This window comes from Amorphotheca resinae (assembly GCF_003019875.1).
Source record: "Amorphotheca resinae ATCC 22711 unplaced genomic scaffold M430scaffold_12, whole genome shotgun sequence".
Classification (NCBI taxonomy): Eukaryota; Fungi; Ascomycota; class Leotiomycetes; order Helotiales; family Amorphothecaceae; genus Amorphotheca; species Amorphotheca resinae.
In genome coordinates, this window is record NW_020194482.1 from 312,723 (window position 1) to 334,661 (window position 21,939).

At 50.8% G+C, this 21,939-nt stretch overlaps 5 protein-coding genes across 5 annotated transcripts; 3 read left to right on the forward strand and 2 right to left on the reverse strand.

The window, feature by feature from the left end:
• Nucleotides 1-2,716: 2,716 nt before the first annotated feature.
• M430DRAFT_127818 (hypothetical protein) lies at nt 2,717-3,823 on the forward strand. The gene is made up of 2 exons (XM_024862041.1): nt 2,717-3,199; nt 3,288-3,823. The coding sequence occupies exons 1-2, from the start codon at nt 2,855-2,857 to the stop codon at nt 3,789-3,791; spliced, it is 849 nt and encodes a 282-aa protein (XP_024717311.1). The 5' UTR covers nt 2,717-2,854; the 3' UTR covers nt 3,792-3,823.
• Nucleotides 3,824-4,213: 390 nt separating this feature from the next.
• On the forward strand, nt 4,214-8,798 carry M430DRAFT_45141 (hypothetical protein). The gene is made up of 3 exons (XM_024867743.1): nt 4,214-4,279; nt 4,325-4,768; nt 4,818-8,798. The coding sequence occupies exons 1-3, from the start codon at nt 4,265-4,267 to the stop codon at nt 8,568-8,570; spliced, it is 4,212 nt and encodes a 1,403-aa protein (XP_024717312.1). The 5' UTR covers nt 4,214-4,264; the 3' UTR covers nt 8,571-8,798.
• Nucleotides 8,799-8,983: 185 nt separating this feature from the next.
• On the reverse strand, nt 8,984-10,652 carry M430DRAFT_45142 (hypothetical protein). Its single transcript, XM_024867744.1, has 6 exons — nt 10,491-10,652; nt 10,256-10,389; nt 9,901-10,063; nt 9,706-9,763; nt 9,341-9,630; nt 8,984-9,244 (listed from the first exon to the last, which is right to left on the reverse strand). Exons 1-6 carry the CDS (start codon nt 10,514-10,516, stop codon nt 9,061-9,063), a joined length of 855 nt encoding a protein of 284 aa, XP_024717313.1. The 5' UTR covers nt 10,517-10,652; the 3' UTR covers nt 8,984-9,060.
• A 1,227-nt stretch (nt 10,653-11,879) lies between these two features.
• Nucleotides 11,880-14,111, reverse strand: M430DRAFT_30922 (hypothetical protein; the record flags this gene model as incomplete). The annotated part of the gene is made up of 2 exons (XM_024865990.1): nt 11,880-13,593; nt 13,642-14,111. The coding sequence occupies 2 exons, from the start codon at nt 14,109-14,111 to the stop codon at nt 11,880-11,882; spliced, it is 2,184 nt and encodes a 727-aa protein (XP_024717314.1).
• Nucleotides 14,112-18,911: 4,800 nt separating this feature from the next.
• M430DRAFT_37137 (hypothetical protein) lies at nt 18,912-20,351 on the forward strand. The gene has a single exon (XM_024867066.1). It carries the CDS (start codon nt 19,109-19,111, stop codon nt 20,186-20,188), a length of 1,080 nt encoding a protein of 359 aa, XP_024717315.1. The 5' UTR covers nt 18,912-19,108; the 3' UTR covers nt 20,189-20,351.
• The last annotated feature ends 1,588 nt before the right edge of the window (nt 20,352-21,939 follow it).

The window sequence follows — 21,939 nt, forward strand, 5'->3', positions numbered from 1 at the left end:
TCGAAGACACAAAGGTGGTCGCTACAGAGGATGAAGCTGAAACTCCCCCAACAGAGCTAGTCACTGATGGCGAAGTCGCAAAGGTGGATTGGTCAGAAGCTGAAGAAGTTGAAGACGAATCATATGATTGGTATTTTGACGACGTGCTTGATGTAACAGACGCACTGTCAACACGCGTAGATGGACCACCCCAAGATACGGTCTGGCCACTGATAACAGCAGTAGTCCACACACCATTGCCAGTCGAAGTTGCAGAAGAGGTTGAAGCAGCAGTAGTTAAGTCACCACCTGCGATCGAAGTTGAAGGGCTTGAAACTGTGTATGTAAGTTCATTGAAGCCGGACTTGGCAGACATGACAGATAATGAAATCGTGGAATGAGAGGTCTGATAGATGTCAAAGGTTGAGTCAGCTGTTAACAGGGTAATCTCGCTGCTGGTAGTTGCAGGGCTCAAAACTGTGTAGGTAAGTTCGTTGAAGCCAGACTTGGCAGACATAGCAGATAATGAAATCGTGGAATGGGAGGTCTCATAGATGTCAAAGGTGGAATCAGCTGCGAACATGACGTTCTCGCTGCTGGTAGTTGAGGGGGTTACGACCGAATAGTCATCGACGCGACTGGCTGTAGAACTCGCGTTCCACCCGCCGGGTGCTACTCCTGTGAAGATTGTACCAGTTCCAGCAGGAATGAAAGTCGACGTAGGCGGAGTGCTTGCTGCGGTATTCAAAAAGTCGGTGACAGTGAGATGCTGGGTCTCATAGATCGTGCTTTGAACAGTCAAAGTGCTCGTATGCTCTGGAACAGAAGCGGCAACAGGGAGCACAGTGACGGCGCTAGTAACAACCACATAGGACTCGGTCGTAGCAGGGGCTGGACCATTCAACCAAATGGTGGTGCCATCTTCGACAATGAAGCTGAGAGGTTCATTGGCAGCATCGCTGGGGCTAATAGGAGGTCCAGATGGAGTAGATGTAGCATAGGCTTGTGTGGCCGTATAGAGAGCAGTCTCGGTGATGGTGGTCTCGTATGATTGAGCTCCGGTTGCTTCAGCTCCAGCCGTATTGGAGGACCCAATAGCGGCGGATGGCTCCGGGATTGTCTCAACTTGGGTGTAACTGGCGCTACTGTAGACAGTCCCGAGACGGGTCACGGTCGAGGTTGGAGACGCGCTCAACTCGACAACGGAGGTGCCAGCAGGGACTGTGACATAGACCGTGGTCGGCTCGCTGGAGGTAGTCACAAAGACGGTGGTGGCACTACCGATCGCACAGCTGCTGGCAGTGCTGGAACTCAGGAGATCAGCATCACTCAAAATGGAGGATGGGGATAGAAAGCTTACTAGGGCAGCGCAGGAGCTGCAGTTGCAATAGCAGTGAAGCCGAGCGCGCCCGCGAGGACGTACACGGCTGGGGCATGCATGTTGAAGAGTTCAGTCTGTGTTTGTCAACGATGGACTCGGGGAGGGCGAGGGAAAAAATTGGGAAGTTTAGAGAGTGTAATGGAGTTCGAGTACGCAGTACTAGAAGTCCGAGGAAGGGCTGGGGTTCTCAAATGAGTGTGGGGAAAGGGATTGGTAAACAAGGGTGTTTGTCGACGCAGGGCCGAGGATTGAAGGTGAGAAGAAAGGGTGAAGAGAAGTCGAGAAGGTCAGAGGTGAAAGGGCAAGAAGAAAAAGAAGAAGAAAAGAAGGTCGACAGAGGGTGAAGAAGATGTAAGGAAGTCCAACGAGGCTCTGCCTTTGTTGACGCGAGGGGAGGGCAAGGAAATAGACGAGGCCACGTGAAGTGAACTCACCTCTATCCTCTGCCATGCCATGCAATGCCTAAATTTCGCAACTTGGTAATAATATAAAAGCACAAAAGACCATGCAAGTGACGCATTCTAAGAGAATAAGCTCGGGGTGTCCTCTGAGAGTCCCAGAGGCAGCTATCTCCTCTCAGCAAGGCTAGGGATTCGATCATCTCGACGACACAAGATCCGTCTTTCTCCCTTCCTTTCTCGTTATATTCTCCTTCATTCTCCCTGATACGGATGCCATAATTTCAAACAAGAACATTGCCTACCTAGCATGTAGCTCCACCCCCAGAATTGCAGCATGGCACTTCCACAGGACGAGAGGTTGCAAATGGCACAAGTGGCCTCTTGCCTCATGGCACCGTTCCAGAAGAATAGAAGAATAACTTGAAAGCCGCTTTGGCTCTAATCACCAGCTATGTGGCTGCGAAACTTGGAGAAGCAATGGAAGTTGAGGCTCCTGGGAATACAGCCAGGCTCGACCATCCGCAGCAGGATCAGTGCGGCCGGTGTATTCAAGTAATACAGCTCAGTTATCTCCCGGAGCACAAGGTTATGATTTCAAGCTTCCAATCGTCAATCTTGACAGAGGTTGTGAAGGAAGATATATTATCACTGGGGTGTATGTATGGAATGCTTTGTTTGACGACGGTAGTCGGCCAAAGTTTTGACATAGAGCAGGCATTCGAAGATAGTTCACCATTCTTCCATCCAGTTACCGGCAGCTTGCGGGAGACTACGAGGGATGGTGTCTTGTTCATCGGGGATGCAGATGATGGTTGTCGCTTTGATATCTGAATCCCTCGGTCAGGAAAAGACAGTGCCTTGGTGCCCTGGAATCAAGGCATCCTATACATGACCCTCCCCTGCATGGGCATTTAGGAAGTGCGTCATCCCGCCCCTCACCCGCAGTCTTCCATCTGCTGCCTCCGCAGACATCAACAACCTCAATTCTTCCAAGCTGGGGAAAGATTTGGAAGGCATTGAGTTGTATCCACTCTCTCAGCTCAGCTCTCCCACTTCTCCCAGCTACCCCCGCCCCTCTCTCCTCTCCTCCAACATGGCAGACACGCGCATCAATGCTGTGGCAGCTTTACGACCCATCAGGAACGTCGTCAGCGCATCCTGGCTCTACCCATTCAAAGGAATCTACTATTTCTGCACCCACCGCGCCTACTACCCTCTCTTCGGCCGACATCTAATCCCATTAACCGTTACTTCGATCGTGGTTCTGGGTCTCCTCTTCACTTTCACTTACCTTCCACAGGTCGCCTTTCTCGCCATTTTCCATGGACATCTGGCTTGGTTCAATGCGGCCTTCTTGGTCCTCGGGGAAGGACAGGCCTTGGTTGCAATGCTCTTTGAAGCTTTCCTTGTTGACGAAACTCTAGTCAACGTTTTCGATGTACGCCTTTCTCCCTTCATCTCTCCCCTGCACTCGTCTCCAAGCCTTATCCTTCAAACAGTAACTAACCGCATGTTCACCCCCACAGGCAACTCTTATCAACGAAGGTCTAATCTCCCTCGTCTCTCCGTCCCGAGTCCTTTTCCCAGATGCTCCGAATGCCGTAAAGATGCTTGGCAAGCCGACAGAAAGCGCAGTCTACAGCCCCTTTTCCTTCCGCCAAATTGCCGAATTCATCCTCTTCCTCCCTCTAAACTTAATCCCCCTCGTGGGTACTCCCGCATTTCTGGTCCTCACAGGCGCGCGAGCAGGGCCCTTACATCATTGGAGATATTTCAAGCTGAGGGGTCTAACCAAGAAGGAACGGAACGCAGAGATCCGGACGAGAAGGTGGAAATATACCTGGTTTGGGACGATCGCGCTGCTGTTGCAGCTGGTGCCCGTCCTAAGCATGTTCTTTTTACTGACGACGGCAACGGGGTCAGCCCTGTGGGTTGTTAAACTGGAGGAGCAGAAAACATTGATTGAGGAGGCGCCGGTGCAGGATGTTGATGAGGAGCAGTTGCCTGCATATTCCGATAATCCGATATAGATTGTTTGTGAAATGAAATAAATTGTTTGCTGATAATGTATTGGTTCGGATTGACGAGAGTATCGTTCTCAATTTTTGATATATGGCGCGATTATTTCTGTGCTGCATTCCACTGCTCCTGGTTGAAAACACTCTGGGGAACAGAGGACCCGCCAATATCTCGGGTCGTCGTCTTTGTTCCGCGAGCCGTATGCGGCAGAGAAGTTGACTGTTTTAAGAGTGGACTTCTCGAATAGAATATTTCCCTGGCAAACATCCCCTCCAAAGTAGCAAGTTAGTCCTCCAGAAAGGCTCGATAGGATCTGGGAAGGGAAATGTCGCACCCGGTTCTTTACGTCCGCCGTAGTCAGGAGGCCACCGCTCTTTTTCTCCGCCGCATCTTCAGCCTCCCTTCCATGGCCCATCCCACCGCCATCTGATCCTGAGAAAATGCATTATCCCGTCTCATTGGATCACTCTACATTACCAAGGGGATGATTCGAAGAATTGTAAGTCTTATGCCCTCCTCTCCTGTGCCTCACTCACCATCGCAGGCCTCTCGCGCTAGGGTACGGCGCTCAACGCGGGGTCACGTGATACGATGGAGACGTTCACAGCAGCAGCTGGAGGGTTCCCCAGAGACCCCTGGTGTCCGCATCGAGGGCCTGATACCAGCGAAGCAGACGGCCAGAGGGGTTAAGTCTCTGCCAGCACAAGTGCAAGCGGATGGCGAGCGCGTGGTATATGACCAGGCCTACATTTGTCAGAACATGAAACTCCCTTCTTTCGAGGAAGCCCCCTCTAAACTCAGAATGTGTTTCCATCGCGGGGTGCTTAGCTTCCCAGTCATGATGAAGGGCAACTCTGTGCCTGCTTCTTGTTTTAACGAGACGGTGGAGGCGTATGAAAGGTCCATTGGCGCTCAATGGATATGTCGTCTTTCCTTTAATTTTGCAACAATCCCGCAATGTGAAGTACTGGGAGCTGGCTCTTCCAGGGTAAGTTTCCTCCGAATACACTGGCTGGTCGGATATTGATATAATAAAGAAAGGTGCCAGAACAGCTGCATACTTGCACCTCATTGCTAAACTATATGAGGATGGGATGCTGGAACGGGTTTTTGGCATAGATCCAAATGCTTCCGAAGATATCCAGGAATCGGGCCTCAAGAGTGCAAGATCAGCTGCTCAGATGTCAGGAGACTACGTCCAGCTCTTAGATTTGGACACCGCTAGAGAACAGGAGAACTCATTGATGGAGGCATACAACTATTGCGGTATGTACGGATTCACACCGAAGGTCACACTCGAGAGAATTTCTCGTCATCATCACCGGCCATCGTCAATCCTGCACGTGGAGCTACCAGGGGAAAGAATTTCCGTGTCCGTGAGAGCTCCAACCGACCAGAGTAGATTGCAGGAAATTACTGCTTTCGCCGAGTTCAATAAGAAGGCTAAAGAATTCTTTACGTCCAAAAACGCAGAGCCGACCGCCTCAAAACCTTTGACCAATCCTTTAAATGTCTTCAACGCAGAGCTTTTCGTGAGATCCTATGTGGAGGATGGAGATGTCTCTGTTTCTGTGAAAGAGGAAGGCAATTTCTGCCGGGTTCAAATATTTTCAAATAAAGTTGAAATAGGATCTGGCTTGAGCGTTTCTGCAGAAAGAGCGACGCAGGTAGCGTGGCTAGCAGCTGCAGTACATATGGCCAACGAAGACCCAAAACGAATAGTCAATTTTTTTGATATCGAACCCTCTGTGGGACCAAGTGAGCTTCCTAGTGAGCCGACTGTCGATATTGTCCTGAATAGAAGCAACTATCTTCTCCTTCAACACATCCTGACAATTGTAGAGGCAGCCGACCCTACCGCTAGACGAGAAGACCTGAAATCAGGAGAGTTTCTGGGTTCGAGAGAAGGATATTTGAGACCAGATCTATCGTTGAAGAAGGCTGAGGAACGATCCAAATACCTATTGAAGCTCTACCGCTCATACCAGCAGCGACCTGACTTGGCTGCGTTGCGCAGCGCCAGAGCCAATCTTCCAATGAGCCAACACTCGTCGGAAGTTCTTGACCTTGTCGAAAATGATACCTTCAGCATCATCATCGGCGCAACTGGGAGTGGCAAAACAACACAGGTGCCTCAGATTATCCTGGATCATTTTATAGAATCAAGAAAAGGTGCCTTTTGCAACATTATATGCACCCAACCAAGAAGGATCGCCGCAATCTCGGTATCGAAGCGCGTTGCTGAAGAACGTGGCCAACCCCTCCAAACTCAAGTTGGCTATCACATTCGTCTGGATGATAAATCTCCGAGGTACGGAGGGAGTATTACATATTGTACGACCGGAATACTCCTGCAGCAACTACAGCATGCGCCAGAATATGTATTCGACAACTATTCCCATCTGATTATTGACGAGGTTCACGAACGAGACATGATAATCGACTTTCTCCTGACTGTCCTGAAAAAAACAGTGTCTGAGAGGTTGAGCTTAGGAAAGCAAGTACCAAAGGTTGTTCTCATGTCTGCCACAATGGATTCAGATTTATTCTCTTCCTATTTTGAGATCAGCGATCCTCAAAGGGGTTCAGTCAAATGTCCCACTCTGATGATCCCGGGACGTACATTCCCAGTGAAAGAGCAATTTCTTGACGAGATCCTAGAAACCCTTGAAAAAACATACGGACGCGAGCAGATCTATGGAATGTACCAAGAAGCAACCACCAGAGAGTACCTTGCGGCAGAAAGTATGTATGCCAAACTGCTCTTGGAGGAACCAAAAGCAGAGTGTCAAGGCGAAGAAGAGCCAATAATACAATGGAAGAACGGCGAGGTGGTTATCGACTGGAAGAAGAAGAAACCGGCTCCGCTAATACTCCCAGAGGCCGATCAGGCAAAAAGTGAACAGGTTCCTCTCTCTCTTGTGTCAATGACGGTCGCGCATATTGCAGCTTCTAGCAAAGGGGGAGCTATTCTTGTTTTCCTGCCCGGCCTAGAGGAAATGATGAAGGTTCGAACTATGTTGGAGGAGACCGTTATTCTCGGCGTCGACTTTCGAGATCGAGCGAAATATCAGTTCTTCTTATTACACTCGTTACTCCCAGATGGCCAGAGGGACGTCTTTCGGCCATTGCCAGAAGGATGCCGGAAGATCATTCTGGCGACGAATATTGCAGAGACTTCCATCACAATCCCAGAGGTCCAATACGTCGTGGACGCAGGGAAGCATCGAGAGCATACGTATGATCAGGTCACGCGAATGAGCCAACTGAAGTCTACCTGGATCAGCAAATCCAATGCAAAACAGCGAGCTGGTCGGGCAGGTCGGGTTCAGAATGGACACTACTACGCACTCTTCTCGAAAGACCGCCATGATTCGCTCCGCTCTGTCGGGATCCCCGAACTCCTTCGCACAGATCTCCAGGACACATGCCTCTCTATCAAAGCGCAAGCCTTTGAGACCCCTATCCGCGACTTCCTTGCAGATTCTATTGAGCCTCCGTCAAGCGCAGCAGTTGATGCCGCGATTGACGAGTTGGTGAATCTCGGCGCCCTTACGAAATCCGAAGAGCTCACACCTCTCGGACGTCTCCTGGAAACTCTACCAGTACATCCTAGGCTTGGAAAGATGATCGTCATGGGGATTATCTACAGATGTTTGGATCCAATGATCATCCTCGCTGCGGCAAGCGGGGATCGCAGTCTCTTTACGCACCCACCGGGACTCAAAAAGGCAGCCGAAAGTGCCAGGTGGGAATTCGCGGCCGGCTCCCGCAGTGATCACATCGGCATCATCAACGCATTTATGCATCTTCGAGACGTTCAGAATTCGGACGGTGAGCGCGCCATGCTGGCCTCTGCCAGCAACTCCTACCTTCGTGCCGGGATCTTCAAAGACATAGCCGCGGCCGCGGCTCAAATCGAAAGCATTCTCGAGGATACAGGACTCATCCCGCGGAACGACACGGCCAGGGGTAAACAATACGGCGTCCCGCAACTCAACGAGTTCTCCAAGAGCGAGGAGTTAATCAAAGCGCTCCTCGTAGCGGGCTTCTCCCCGCATCTGGCGGTGCGCAAGAGCGCCAACTTCTACACGACGGCCGGGAAGATCGGCGTGCTCGTGCACCCCAGCTCCGTGAACCAGACGGTCGGGCGACCGAAAGCCGAACAGCAACTCTGGAGAATCCGACAGCGGCTTCTGACCTACACGTCGCTCTCGCACTCGGGCGAGACCAGCGATCATTTCATCCGCGACACGACCGAGGTCTCCCCTCTGATGGTAGCTCTCTTCGGCGGCGAGCCCGCCGCCCCCCAAAGCCAAACGCCCAACGACGACGACGGCGAAAATGATATCCTCTGCATAGACGGTTGGCTCAACCTCGCCGTGCCCAAAGGACACACCACTCAGTATCCGCGCCCAGCCTCCATCCTGCGCAGCTTCCGCAACGCGCTCCGGGACATGGAACGCGCGATCCTGCAAGACGTCGGCAAAGGCCGGATCCTCGCACAACAGGATAATGATGACAAGAGCGCGATCCTGGCGCGCTGTCTCGTTCGCTTGTTCACGAGCGAGTCCCTGGATGCGGAGATGCGGGGCGTCGAGAAGGAGTTGGAGTTGCAGATCAGGGAGGAAGGGGAAGGGGAAGGGGATGGGGATGGGGGTAGGGGGGGTGGTGGTCTGCAGATGCAGGAGAATGAGAATGAGAATGAGGAGGGAGCGACGATGGTGCTGAGGAAGTTGGTGCAGGAGTGGAAGAAGAAGAGGGATAGGGAGGAGGAGTGGAGTCTGTGATTTGATTTGATGCATTGGGCTTGGGTATGTATATCTATAGAGGAGGAAAGTGAGTAAAGATTCGTCGGATGCGAAATATATCAAGTGCTGGGTTTGGATTTATATAGATAGATAGTTTTCGAGTTCCTTCCTTCCAAGACACGAGAGAGATATTGGTTATCTATCACTCATGGATGGATGTACAAAAATATAAGATACAGATACCTACATAGGTAGTTAGAGAAGGTTAGATGTTTATAATATAAAGAAAGAAATATATAGAAAGCTGAACTGAGCTGGCTGAGTAAGTGAATGGCATGGCATTGCATGCCATGGATGGATGGATGGATGAATACTAATTGAAAAGAGGGGGAAAAAATGAAATGTTTCATCACTCTCTTCTCTTGTTTTCTGTATTTATCTAGCTCTCTGTTCATAACCGCATATAACAACATAACATCCACCCTATCCATTCATTTCATCCGCATCCCTCACCCCCTCACTCACATATCTATTTATGCACCTCCTGATCCTTCTCCTGCCCCTTCATAATCCACTGCGAATGAAACCTCGCATATTCCTCCGCCGTCTCCTTACTCATCATTTTCTCCTTCATTGTAAATTTTTCAGGGACGTCTAGACCGCGTTTTACAGCTGGTCGGGCGTTGATTCTATCGCGCCAGTTTTTGATCTCTCTGTTTATTGTCAGTCAGTCAGATATTAGGTTGGGAATTAGCTAGCTCTCGGGGAAGGAGGGGGAGGGGAAGGAAAGGGTGGGGAGAAAGACGTACGGAAAACTCTCAGCATCAACGCCCGCCCACTCAGCCCAGTTCACCCACGAGAAACACGCCAGGTCAGCAATCGTGCATTTATCACCGACGAGCCAAGGGCCTGGATCCTGCGAGGCGTGCGCGGGCCCGGCGTGCGACGCTGCGGTGCCGGCGACGGTGTGGTTGCCTTCGCGTTGGGTACGCAGACGGTCCTCGATGACTTGGTAGAGACGCCGGGTTTCGGTCTGGTAGCGTTGGATGGCGTAGGGGATTTTCTCGGGCGCGTAGCGGTAGAAATGGTTTGCTTGACCCTGGGAAAGGGGTTAGAAAGGAGGCAGGGGGAGGGGGAATTTGGAAGATAGGGGGAGGGAGGTAGGGGGACGGACTTGCATGGGCCCGAGACCGCTTTGCATCCATGTTAGCCATTCGACGACTTCCCAATATCTAGATTTGCTGTCTGTTAGCATTTATTATTCATCTTGGACTGTTCCTGTCTTCTTCTTTCATATCCGCTATATACACATTTGCATGATGAATTGCATTGCTTGAGGAAGATGGGGGAGTGGGGAAGAGAGACGCACTTATCAGTATCAAAAGGATAGCTGATCTTATGATTCTTGTCGTATTTCTGACACAGATACAGCATGATGGCGGCCCCTTCAAAAACCGCCTTTTCGCGCTTCTTAAGCCCCATACCTGTCTCCTGGGGCGTGCGGTCGACGATCGCGGGGATGCGGCCGTTGGCTATGATCCTGTTAGTGCAATGCCAAAGCCATTATCAAACTGAACCTGAGCAATTTTAAGCAAACTTCAACTCAAGACATTCAATTCCCCAACCCAAAAAAGCCAATGGTCAGGTATATATATGTATGAGAGAGAGGCCAGAATCACAACTGGGAATGGTAGGTAGGTAGGAAAAGGCCCGGGGCGACACACGATTAATCCTCAAGAACCAATCTTCCTTCTGCACGCCCTTCGCGATATCGATATGCACCGTTTCGTACGTGAGGCCCAGCTCCTCCAACGTGATGGAGATCTTCTGTCCATTTGGCGTGCTCGCCGTATAGAGCCTGTTTTCGTCCCCATCTCTCATCAGTCTCTTTCTTGTCCCATCAAAATAATGCGGGGAGGAGGTAGGAGGGTCCGGGGACACGGAAGAAAAGAAACGCACGAGATATCCGTCTTTGGAGTCTCCATCCTTCACTAGAAAAACGGGGTAAAAGTTAAAAAGCGTTTTGCGGTAATGCAAGATGATGATAAGATTTTTTTTTCTGCTCTCTCTTTTTCTTTCTTCCTTTTTCTTCTTCTGGATCCTGCAAAAGTCAAGTTTCTTTGCTCTTGCGTAGTAGCAGCTCTCCCCCTCACTCATTCATCAGCAATGACATCCCCATTTCCGTTAACCGAACGCACGGGCCTGGAACTTTTCATGACGTCGGCTATTCTTCTCTTCCCCCCCTTTACTCGATCGAGTTCCGCTTATGATATGATATGATGTGTTTGTGAAATCCCACGCGTGGGAGGTCTGGGGTCTGTCTGATGGGGTTTTGGAATACGCTGGTCTGGTTGTTTGCCGGGCTTGTCTACTTGGTTATGCGGGGTGAAATGTGCGCATATATGGACGAATGGAGTCGATGAGAGCGATCTGGAGAAGACATTCTTAAAGAATGAGGGATTACATTTCATTCAGTACAGGGTTCAAAGATACGAATAGTAAAAACGCTGCTGTCCTTCGAGATTCCGGCTCTTCCGAAGGAAAAAAGAAGGCACATTCGCACAATCTCAAAGCACACAAAAACATTCCACTCTCTAATATATAAAACATTCATTCGCGCCAAGAACAAGAGCCAAGTAATCGCCCGATATTAATGCTGTTGTGTTCGCCGTGCTGTACAAATTCAATCCAATTCCAATCCCATCGCCGCTATTGTGCGCTGCCTCCCAGTACCAAATCCGATCGTGAGCGGGTATATCATGGTCAACATGCTCACCCTGCCACGTCCGTCCGTCATATAAAACCCCGATCCCAAAGAATCCCGGCACTACCAATCCCGAAATAAAAAGCCAGAAAGGGAGCATGATATAAAAAAGTTGAATCCCTTGTGTTCTCCCTCTCAATACCCAAATATTACCGCTCACCCTGTATCCAGGAGTCGAAAGAAGAAAGGAGAGTAATAAGAAAGGAATAATAACAGTCCTATGGTCTGGACTCAGCGGCTTCAATGGCAAAAGTAAGACATGATCCGAAGCAGAAGAGTGAGAGGAAAACAGTAATATCTAGCGCCGTCCCATGTATTGCCAACAACACCCATCGCCGCCCCGTTCCCAGTTCATATCATATCCCTTGGAATGGGAGCGGTTCAAGATGTGTAAGCCTGTCGTCTGTCGTAAGGTTGTCGTAACGTCGTGGCGTATGTAAAACTACGCGGGTATCGTATGAATGAAGGGTGCATATGTACACTACACCGTAAATCTCTTCTCGCCTCCATTCCCCTTCCGCCCGCTTTCGTCCATCTCGAAATATGGACCGTTCGTCCATAGCGAGAACCAGAATCGAAAGCGCTTAGTACGCCGCGGCTGCGACATTCTCCTCACTTGTAGCAACAGCTACCAGGGCCTCCAGTCTCAACATGTTACTATCCGTTCCCTTGGGAGCCTGGTGTTGGGGTTGGCCCGGTGGAGCATGCTGACCGTGCCCATATGTGTATCCCGGCTCGCCATTCGGAGGTGGATGATAATTCGTATATCCATTTGTACCATTCGACGGGACGATCCTCGGATCGTAGACATGCGGGTCATGTCGATTCTCCACATGGCCGTTCGAATGCATGATACTTGGATTCACATCTCCAATAGTGGTGGCACTGCTTGGAGTCCCTGGGACGCCATCGGAGCTGCTCGAGTCCTCCGGGGATGTCCGTTGGAGTTGGGGATCAAGCGGCGGGTGTTGGACGGAGACGGGACCGTGGTACCATCCCTGGCGCTTCGCGTGCCTTGGGGTGACTGGTGGGGCACTCTGGTGCTGGTACGCACTCGGTTGAGATCTGGGTGGGTATGACGAATCTTCAAATCGGACTTGGTTAGGGTGTTGGGCACGAACTTGTTCAGCCTGTGCTTGGACGGCTCGATTGGCATCTGAAGCCCACGACCCTGCCGTCTCGAAAGGGCTGCTTTGGGCGATATCCAATCGATTCATGGTGCGATTCATGCCCATCTCCCAGTGCTGACTACCGCGTCTTTCGTCTCGGTATGATTCAGCCGGGGTCATGGGCACTCGGGTTGGAGTGTCAATCATCATGGGACTAGGTTGACGGCGGACAGGAGTGGTCGGCCGAGGGATGGGATCAAAGCTTTCGATACCAGGCAGACGTGTTGAGTTTGGATTCAGAGGTGGAGCATTGCTCGGGACAACAGGCACCTGGGGAGGTGGGCCTGATGGGTACTGGTTGACCGATACCGAGTTCTGGAGCCTGCTTGTAAAGTTGGACGAGTAGTATTCCGGGTGAGCCCATGTTCTTCGTCTCCAGGCTTCATCTGCAGCAGACGCTCCAGATTCTCGTCTCGACCAGGTCGATCCACTTGATGAGCTAGGAGGGCTCGCGAGCATACCCGTCGGTGGGAAGGTCCCCACATTTGAAGAGTTTATACTGCCGACCGGGGGTTGGCCGTACGAGCCGCTGTGTGGAGATTGGAAGGGATTCCCGGCCGACGGGACTGATAACCGCCGTCCAGGGGTCCGATGTTCGGTATATAAGCTATGCGTTCGAGAATGGGACGAAGCTGGCGATTGTATCCCCGAACTCCATCGCGGACTGTTTTGGCCCGTGGAGAACGTAGAAGAGGTCGGGGTGCTGAAGCCTCCCGGAGAATGAGGGCGGTATTGATAGGAGTTGGGGCTCTCAGGGCGGTACATGATCTCGCCTGACATTCGTGGGTTCCCCCCGGCCATGACCAACGGCGGTGGACGTCTTCGGGCATCCTCCCTCACGCTGTAGGCCGAGGTGATGGAGCTGATACTGGATGCCGAGAGGGAGTTTCGGTGATGACCACGCATCGGGCCCGACTGGCTCCCTGCTGTCGCCGCTCTCGATCGACTGCCAGGTGGTCGGACCCTATCAGTCCGAACTTGTCTTTGAAATCTTGTGCCTGTAGCCGCCAATGAGTCTGTAGGTATTTCTTCGTTGACGTGAACGGTCTGGGCATGCTGCCGTAGATTATCAAGTCGCGAGAATCGGCGTGAACAATGGCACTGGAATGGGCGTTCGCCGGTGTGTTTTCTGCAAAAGATTAGCAGTGTGGCAAAAGGACCCGGAGATGTAGCCTACCGGATGTGCCTTGCCAAATGCTCACTCCGGGTGAAGCTCAGATTGCAAGGTGGGTAGTCGGTGCAGTAAAATCTCTGAGACTTCTTCTTCTTTGATCGTGTGCCATCTGCGTTGACGCTCTCCTCGTCGGATCCCTCCTCGCCATCATCGGACCCATCCATATCAACATCCTCGCCGTCCCGAGACTTTGCCGTATTCTGAGATTCGCCACGGTGGGCCGGATCCTTCTCCGCCTGAGCATTCTCTGCCACGGACACGGCCGCAGAAAAGGGTTGTGCCGGGAGCGGCCTCTGGTTTGCTAAGGCGCCAAAGTTGGCCCTGGTGGGAGTGGTTGGATCATCTGTCCGATGAGTCGGCTGTGGCTGAGGAGCCGTACTCGGGCGCGGAGTCGCAGGGCGTGCCTCTTCGCTGGGACGGGCAAAGGAGGAATCGGGAGAGAGGGCAGGATTGACGGGGCGAAAGGCGGCCATTGTGGTGTTGAGAAAGGGTTGTTGGATCGAGGTATAAGAGGGGAGCGGGCGGAGGAGGCTGGGAGGGGACGGTCGAGGCGAAATGCGAAATGCGAAGTTCGCAGGTGGAGGGGTCGATAGAGGCGGATGCAAGAGGGTGGGGATATGGCGAGAGATGGCAGGACTACCGCATCAAGGCCGACATATGAGGGTGGATGGAGCTGATGTCGGGCGAAGGCTGGTGGACGAGGGGGTGCTCCGCAGGTAGAGATGAGGCGCCGGAAACGAGGATGCTGGCGGCGTCAGTCAACAGGGGAACCCGCGATGACACCGTTTGACCGGCAGCAGTGTCGACCAGGTCTCTGCTTCGAGAGAGATGGAGAGATGGAGAGATGGAACAGATGAAGCCCCTTCAGATCTTGCGAAGGCGGGCGTTATCGATGCGGGCACTGGAGAGAGTTGATCGATAAGAGGATGGCGGGGCGGCTATGCGACCGGGAGAAGCTGTGACGGAGTGGACTGGACGACAAGGATCAACCCTTCGGTAGGCGAAAGGCCAGCTCGACCAGCGGCAACAGGGCTGATATGGGGGGGCGAAGGGCGAGGGGCGGAGGGGAGAGCAGAAGCAACGGACGATGGAGAGAAGTCGTCGAGTGGTTGACGGCCAGGACGGGAACTGTGGCGAGGGCGAAGACGACGATGGGAGATCTGCAGCGGGTTTTGCACTGGAGGGGGAGAGGGGAGAGAAGGGCGATCTGAGAAGGATGATGGATTACAGGTCGAACTAGTCGTTGCGGCGATAAGCGAGGCGACCGGCTTACGAATTGCATCAGCGAGAGGGCCTGTCGAGGGACATGTGAGAGAGAAGAGGTGAGAGGTGAGAGGTGAGAGGGAGAGAGATCAGAGAGACAAAGAGAGAGAGATATATGTTCGCGGGTGCAATGGGGTTGGTTCACTGGATCAATGATGCCGCGTCGTGGGGTTCGTTCGGAGGAGGATTGTTGGGGCCTTGCACCTCTCTAAACACGCTGACCTTTGGACCTTTGGATGCAATATTTAATATGCAATAACGTACAATAGGGTCTATCCAGTGTCGACGACTCTCTGGTCCTGTTCCTCTCCCCTTGGTCTTGCCGTAATCCATCACGTAGGGGACCCGAGTTGTGGATATCCAGCCTCGATATTTCCCGGAAACGAAGAGGGCCCCCTCGGATGGAGGTACCTCTGGTTTTCTCCCTTTGTTATTTTTGATGATTTATTCATTCATCCATTTATTTCTGACTTCTCTTGTCTTCAAGTCGCAGACAATAACATCTAAACCATGCCACAGTATCGTAGAGGACAGCTCCCAGCCTTAGTAGCAGTAGCCCCGGCGCCCAGCACGAGAAGCATGCAAGTCCTGTAGATCGAGTCGACTCTAATCTTCTTTGCGGTTAAGGCCGCTGCTATCGTCTGCTATCGTCTGCTATCATTTGCTGCGCGGTCGACGGTCGGACTCGGGCAGACGCCATCCCCTATGCAAGGGTTATCTCGTAACTGATACATCATACAGGCACAACTCCAAGCATGTTCTGGTCTCTGGCCATGTACGTACATTGGTCTCTGCCGAGTACTGGCCTTGTCCTGCCGTTTTTCTGTCCAATCCAAGAGCTTCGTACCGAGTCGCTGTATACAGTACGGGGTGCTCTTCTCGGGGAGGAATTCCTTACTCGAGGCAGCGCAGCGCAGCGCAGCGGGCGCATCACGCTTCCCGGTCTGCTCAGCCGCCCGCCCGCAAATTCCACCAACCTCCTACATCTTACATACATCCTACATCCTCCATCCTCCACCTCCTTGCCCAGACCAGGCGGATGCGGCAGAAATGCAAGGCACACCGCGTGAAGAATTCTGGTTGGGAGAGCATTTCTACTCCGGAGATCAACAGCGCTCCAGTGCGGCGGCCCGCCCATCGGTCAGGTGCTGATCAGGGATCCGATTATTCTCGACAGCATCTCTCTCTCTCCCCCTCTGTTACAACTATCTTCTGGCTATTCAAAATATATCATATATATGTATATATTCCCTACATCTTATTTCCTATATACCATTTTATCTATCCAAGCATCCATACATTCACGCCACCCGTCAACGTTCCCATCGACGTACCGCATGTGTCCCTCGTGCCTGGTCGGGTTCCTGGATGAAAGGGATGAGGGTGAGCAGATGATACTCGAGTTGAGCCATCAACTCATCCCCCCTCTCTCCCCTCTCTCCATCCGTCCAATAATGCCCCGTCTCTCCAACACCCCCCCATCCCTCCCTTTTCTCATGACCTGACCCTTCGTTCTGTGGTTCCCTACGCGAACCCGCCGATCGCTGGGTCCCATTCAGGTACGCTCCGCTACGTCACGGGCCCAGCGATCGTGATCGTGATTATGGACGGAGGGCAGCCATCCCAGATGCAAATGTCTCTTCTTCCAACCTCGACTTGGGCCAGACCCTTCGATGTGTTATGGACGACGCTACGTTCTCTCCTGCCCAGTCTTCGGTGCCCGTCCTTTGAAAGTCCGAGACGAGATTCGAGAGATCATTCGTCCGTCGGCAGTGCAAAGTCTGGACGCTGAGGCACTCTCCTACATCATAGCCAAAATATATTTCCCGACCCTTGCTATCGTCATTTTCATTCCTGTTGTCTGCAGTCACTTTCCAGACATAAACTTGACAAGTCGACCCTTATTATTTTATTCAGTCATCGCTTTTGAATATCAAGTTAAAGTTAACATTAAACACTTCATCCAAAACCCAAATGGTTATAGTTAACTTGAACACTTCACTGCAAAACAAGATAAAGGATGGGATAGGATAAGCGCTTATTCTTTACTAGACCGTGAAAGGTTCATATGAATTGGTGACATAAGCTCTTGGTCCCTGGGAACTCCTGCCAAGTTATGGGGAGGACGGCAGTTGTTCTGTCACTACCCCAGGCTTACTAAACGCCTGGGCGGCTGCTCAGGGAAGCTGCGCAATCAAAAAATGCCAGAAGTATTCGTATCCGGGGGACCCTTGATTGGCGCTCCTGGCAGCCCGGTTTACAAAACGGACTTCCGATCAAGCTCGGATGGTAAACTCCCACACCTCGATCTACTATACCGAAAGGATCCAAAGTATTATAGGACATTGCTTTAACAATTATACATGCATCAAGAACGAAAAGAAAAGATTGCATGTACGTCTTTGTTATTTTATTACAGAGTACGGGAAGTTCTGGACAGAATCTGCTTCTATATCTCACCAACTCTACAGTCTCTCCTGTATAACTGTAAGGAAGGGAATCACTCGGAGCCAGTATCAAGAGATCTTTTCACGGAATACCCTTCGGAGTCTATGGAAGAGTTGTACGCCTCCCACGACGTCGTGGATTCTGATAGGCTCGGCATTGCTGACTCTCGGTGGTAGATACGACAATCTATGAGATTCACGTGGGTGGAAAATACGATGCCATGAATTCTGTCAAGCCTGCCACTAGGATTACAACACTCAGGATCACCCAGTATTGGAGGCATTTCTGGTACTCCCTAACTCTTCACCCACAATCTACAAGCAGATCTAGCCCATCCTCACAACGCACTTCCAGCCCCACGCCCCTACGTGCATACTATTCCCCCGGATCTGCATCTAGATCAACTTTAGAGCATTCCTCCTACATTGACACATTGTACAGGACAACTCGGAATCTATTCCGATACGAATTCGACCCAGCAAACGCCATTGCTCTATATATAGCACTCCCTGTCCAAGTTCCCGGAATCCCAAGAAAGGGATCCCTTGTTTTGTGGCTCGTATACTCCGTGCCTGGGTAGTAGGGACAAGCTGAGAAGTCGCGTTCAGGAAAAGCCTACATGGTTTACGATACAGCGGTAGATGAGTCTGTCAGTGTTGAAGAAGACCAGCTTCTTAGAGATGCGACGGAGGCCGTTTCCGGTGAATATTGTAGGTCTTGACCTGAGCTAATACTCTATATATAGCATTCCTTTTCGAATCCCCCAGAATCTCAGCGTGTGCCTTGCATACTTCGACACTTCGTATCTCCAGGAACAGGGCCTCCAAGGCGGGAAAGCCGCATCTGGGGAAGAGCTAGAACGGATTATCGATACCAAGGCAACTGGATCTGAAGAAGATCGGCTTCTTAGCGTCCTGCAAGCAGGGACAGACAGGTGCGAGTCATGCAAGGGCAGGCGGTTTCTCATCGGCATTGTATGACTTGACGTGAGTTAATCAGGACAATGATCTCTCCCGTGCTATTATTGGCACTTCCTCTCACCTCGGATACTGCACGGTTTCATGACCACGATCCGATGAGGCTGGTTATTGGGTGGCTGGTGGACCCAGGGGGGTGCTAGTCTCGTCTTAGCGCCTGAACCGAGCGGCCTGGCCCGCCGGATCGCAGCCGCTTCTGTGGTGATCTGATAAACCATCGATGCCAAGCCCCGAGAAAGATTAAGTTACAGAAGGTTATCAATGTAGCATCCCCGAATCCTAACCTAAACGAAATCTGCTTCTGTCATAAAGGTGAGCAGGGCTGCTTTGTCGGCATCATTGAGTGAGTTAAGGCGAGCAAGCCTGAGCTCAAGACGCAAAGCAGGTTAGCATGCGGTAGGTAAAGAATTTCATGAGGAGCCATTCTGGATCCCCTCTGCCCTGGCAACACGTGACTTGTAGTTCAGCCTCACAATTTACCGAACGTCACACTGCAGGATTGTTCAAACTCAAATTGTTCAGCACTTGTTTAACTTCTCTGCTACAAGTATCTGCACTCAATGTGCATATCGCTCTCTGAAATGGCTGACGACAAATGATTCGCTATAGTTTCGAGGTACAAAGACTGCAATACCAATCTTGAGATCGTTGACATCTGTGGCTTCTTCTGGGCATTCTATGATTTCTATCACTATGCAAACGAGGTACAGCCTTCCTAGCAGCAAAGTTGCACAAGCAAGAGGAACTCTCTGTCTGGTGCCTCTCTCAGACAAGATATCATCATGGAAGAGATGGAACTAAATCGCATTTGGCACGAACCAGAAGTCGTCATCTACGGCGGTGTCATCACTCCAGGAATACGTTGCTCAGGGCAAGCATACGATCTAGCAAACCGCAGATGGTATCAGATCAATGTCAATACAGATGCCTATGATGAGGAGTGGATGGCAAACATCGTTGAAAACCACATATCAACATATTACCACAGTTTCGGGAAGCAGACCCCATTCAACGTTATAAACGCAACACGAGAGGACGGTCCAGTAGAGTTCGAGATACAGCCTAATCACATTATCGCCAGACCGATCCGTGAAAAGTGCCAGTTCTATCCCAGGGGGGAGACTTCCATCCCTATTGTTTCTTTTGATCAGTTGGTAGACAAAGTCTACTTAGGCCGTGCCGTTGACAGATGCCGTTGGAAAGGCCAAGACTGTGCATTCAAACGGATCGAGTTCGATTGCGATGTCGGGGGTATTGACCGAGAAATCAAGAGCAGGGAAAAATTGCTGGCAGCTTTGAGTCCTCACTGCGAAGCCAACAAGATCATGGCGCAGCGATTCAATGTTGTACCAATTCTAGCTGTTGTCATCACCGAGAAGGACGTTGATAATCACGAGGTCGTGGGCATTCTGATGCCTTTTGGCGGTCCTAGTCTGGAATCCTTGTCCGAATCCGGATCAAAATCTGCTGCTTCCCTACCTGGTCTCATAGATCTCGGCATCACACGAGAGCAGTTACGAGATCTGGCGTGTGGTGTTCGCGAATTGGCGCAAGCAGGAGTTGTGCATGGCGACATCAACGAGCGGAATACACTTATAAAACCTCATGAAGCAGCAGCCTCAGCGGAGGGATTTCAAGGACAGTCTCGTCTGGTCTTGGTTGATTTTGGCGATCTGGCACCGGAGTACAAAAACGACGCATTTGCACTTGGTGAGCTGTTCATTTGGTGCAAGGAGCGCTCGTCGTGGGGTGTTTCAGACCAACGGAGGATTGAGGATGCAGCTCAAGTTTTGAAAGAAAACGGCGACTATGACAGGGCGCTCAGTGTCTTGGATGACGCAAGTGATGGCAGAGGGGAGTGAATCTGAGCTGAGAGCTTCATTGGGTAGTGTCACGTGAACAGGAATCACTACCTACCTAGGTAGGTAGGTATAGCAACTACTGTTATTCGAGGCTTACGCTACCTCCCTCTCGCTCTCCCTTTACACGCCTTTCGTTAGATCTTCAATCACCCTCAATTAGTTCCCATCCTTCGTTCTAAGTGACAGATAGCCTATTTAGATGTAGACGAGTAACTGAGACGTCGTAACGGTAAGCTACTTGAACTATACAACACCTACCTACCTTGCAATGGCTTTAGTAGACCGAGTAGCGAGTAGCGAGTCGCGAGCCGGGAGCCAACTAACTCTCGTTCCCACGAATCAAGGAGCCATGCGGCAAACCTCGAAACCGCCGACTGTTGCAATGCAATGCAATGCAGGTTCTAATATAAAGCGGCGCGTACTGCGGATGAGGCACGTAATAAATGGAAGCCACAATTCGCGAGCGCATCTCTCTTTCATATGTCCCGTGGCAGCTCAAACCAAAGTACCTTAAGGTATACGATTTCTGAGCGACGTAGATTCGCGAACTTAGGCGGGCGCGTAGCGAGCATGATATGATTCTATAAATAGCAAAGCAAAGCAAACAAGCTTAATCTCGATTCACGAATGAATGGAATAATAGAGAGCTTATTTTGTTTTGTTTTGTTTTAGATGCGTGCCAGCGAGCGAGATAGTGAGACTTAATTAAGGATCCGAAAGAAAGCTGGATCGCCCGGCGCAGGAACAGGATAGGAAGGCGTGTGCACGAGTCAGGGTCTTCTTGATAATAGGTAGGTAGGTTAGGTAGGTAGGTTAGGTATACGGGATCGTGAGTGAGTGAGTGAGTGAGTGAGTGATGGATGGATGGATGGATGGATCCTAAATTTATAAGGTACTGACAGACAGACAGACAGAAGTAAGGGAACTTTATTCAAAGAAGATTCAGGAATCAGGAAGGTGTCTAGAAAAGAATCCGATATGTAGGAACGAATGAATACGCCTTGGCAGGCAGGTAAATTCGACGATAGATAGATAGACCGATTGTCGTATTTTCGTTACTTACTGTCTACTTTATTTACTTATTTAATTGGCAGGGTCATGTATGTCATGTAAGGTATGTCATGAATAAAAAGAGAGGAGAGGAGCAAGCACGTCGATTTGTTTAGCCTAGCTTGATCTGACGAGCATCATCACTCCTAATCACAACTTCTCGCTGCTGGATACTAGATGCTAGATACTAGATGCTTTCTGATCCAGCTCGTTCGTATAACTAGACTAGACTAAACTATGTAGTCGGTTGTAAGTAAGTAAGTAAATCATTCCAGAAGGAAAGAAAGAAATAGGATTTGGATCTCTATACGTACGTACAGTTCTTGAAGAAGAGATAGTCTGATATAGCTTGTTATGATGATTAGGGCACGTCGCTTGGGCAGCGCATGGGTCCGGGTCTAGTAATGTCCAGATGGAAAATCGGGAATGTTTTTGAATAATGGGTGATGAATGATGAGATTTGAGATTTGAGATTTGAGGTATTACAGATCAGTTAGTTAGGAGGGATAATATCGAAGCTTTTGGGAAATAGGAAAGAAACGTGGATCTCGGAGATGGATCAGAGCCATGCGATGCGGTATTCAACGGTAATTGACGGGATGGGCCATGCTCCCCATATGCTTGAAGTTATGGGTGGGGGGGAGAGATTTTTACAATCTCTTTCTTTAATCTGAGAGATTCAGCACTGATGAATTGGTTTA

What these genes read in the sequence shown, in the direction of transcription:
- M430DRAFT_127818 (XM_024862041.1), top strand. Translation starts at nt 2,855, where the DNA reads ATGGCAGACACGCGCATCAATGCTGTGGCAGCTTTACGACCCATCAGG. An exon ending in CTCTAGTCAACGTTTTCGAT is followed by an intron (nt 3,200 to 3,287) that starts GTACGCCTTTCT and finishes TCACCCCCACAG; the next exon opens with GCAACTCTTATCAACGAAGG.
- M430DRAFT_45141 (XM_024867743.1), top strand. An exon ending in TGGGAGCTGGCTCTTCCAGG is followed by an intron (nt 4,769 to 4,817) that starts GTAAGTTTCCTC and finishes GATATAATAAAG; the next exon opens with AAAGGTGCCAGAACAGCTGC.
- M430DRAFT_45142 (XM_024867744.1), bottom strand. Translation starts at nt 10,516, where the DNA reads ATGGAGACTCCAAAGACGGATATCTC. An exon ending in TATCCTTTTGATACTGATAA is followed by an intron (nt 9,764 to 9,900) that starts GTGCGTCTCTCT and finishes CAGCAAATCTAG; the next exon opens with ATATTGGGAAGTCGTCGAAT. An exon ending in GTTGATGCTGAGAGTTTTCC is followed by an intron (nt 9,245 to 9,340) that starts GTACGTCTTTCT and finishes GACAATAAACAG; the next exon opens with AGAGATCAAAAACTGGCGCG.
- M430DRAFT_37137 (XM_024867066.1), top strand. Translation starts at nt 19,109, where the DNA reads ATGGAAGAGATGGAACTAAATCGCATTTGGCACGAACCAGAAGTCGTC.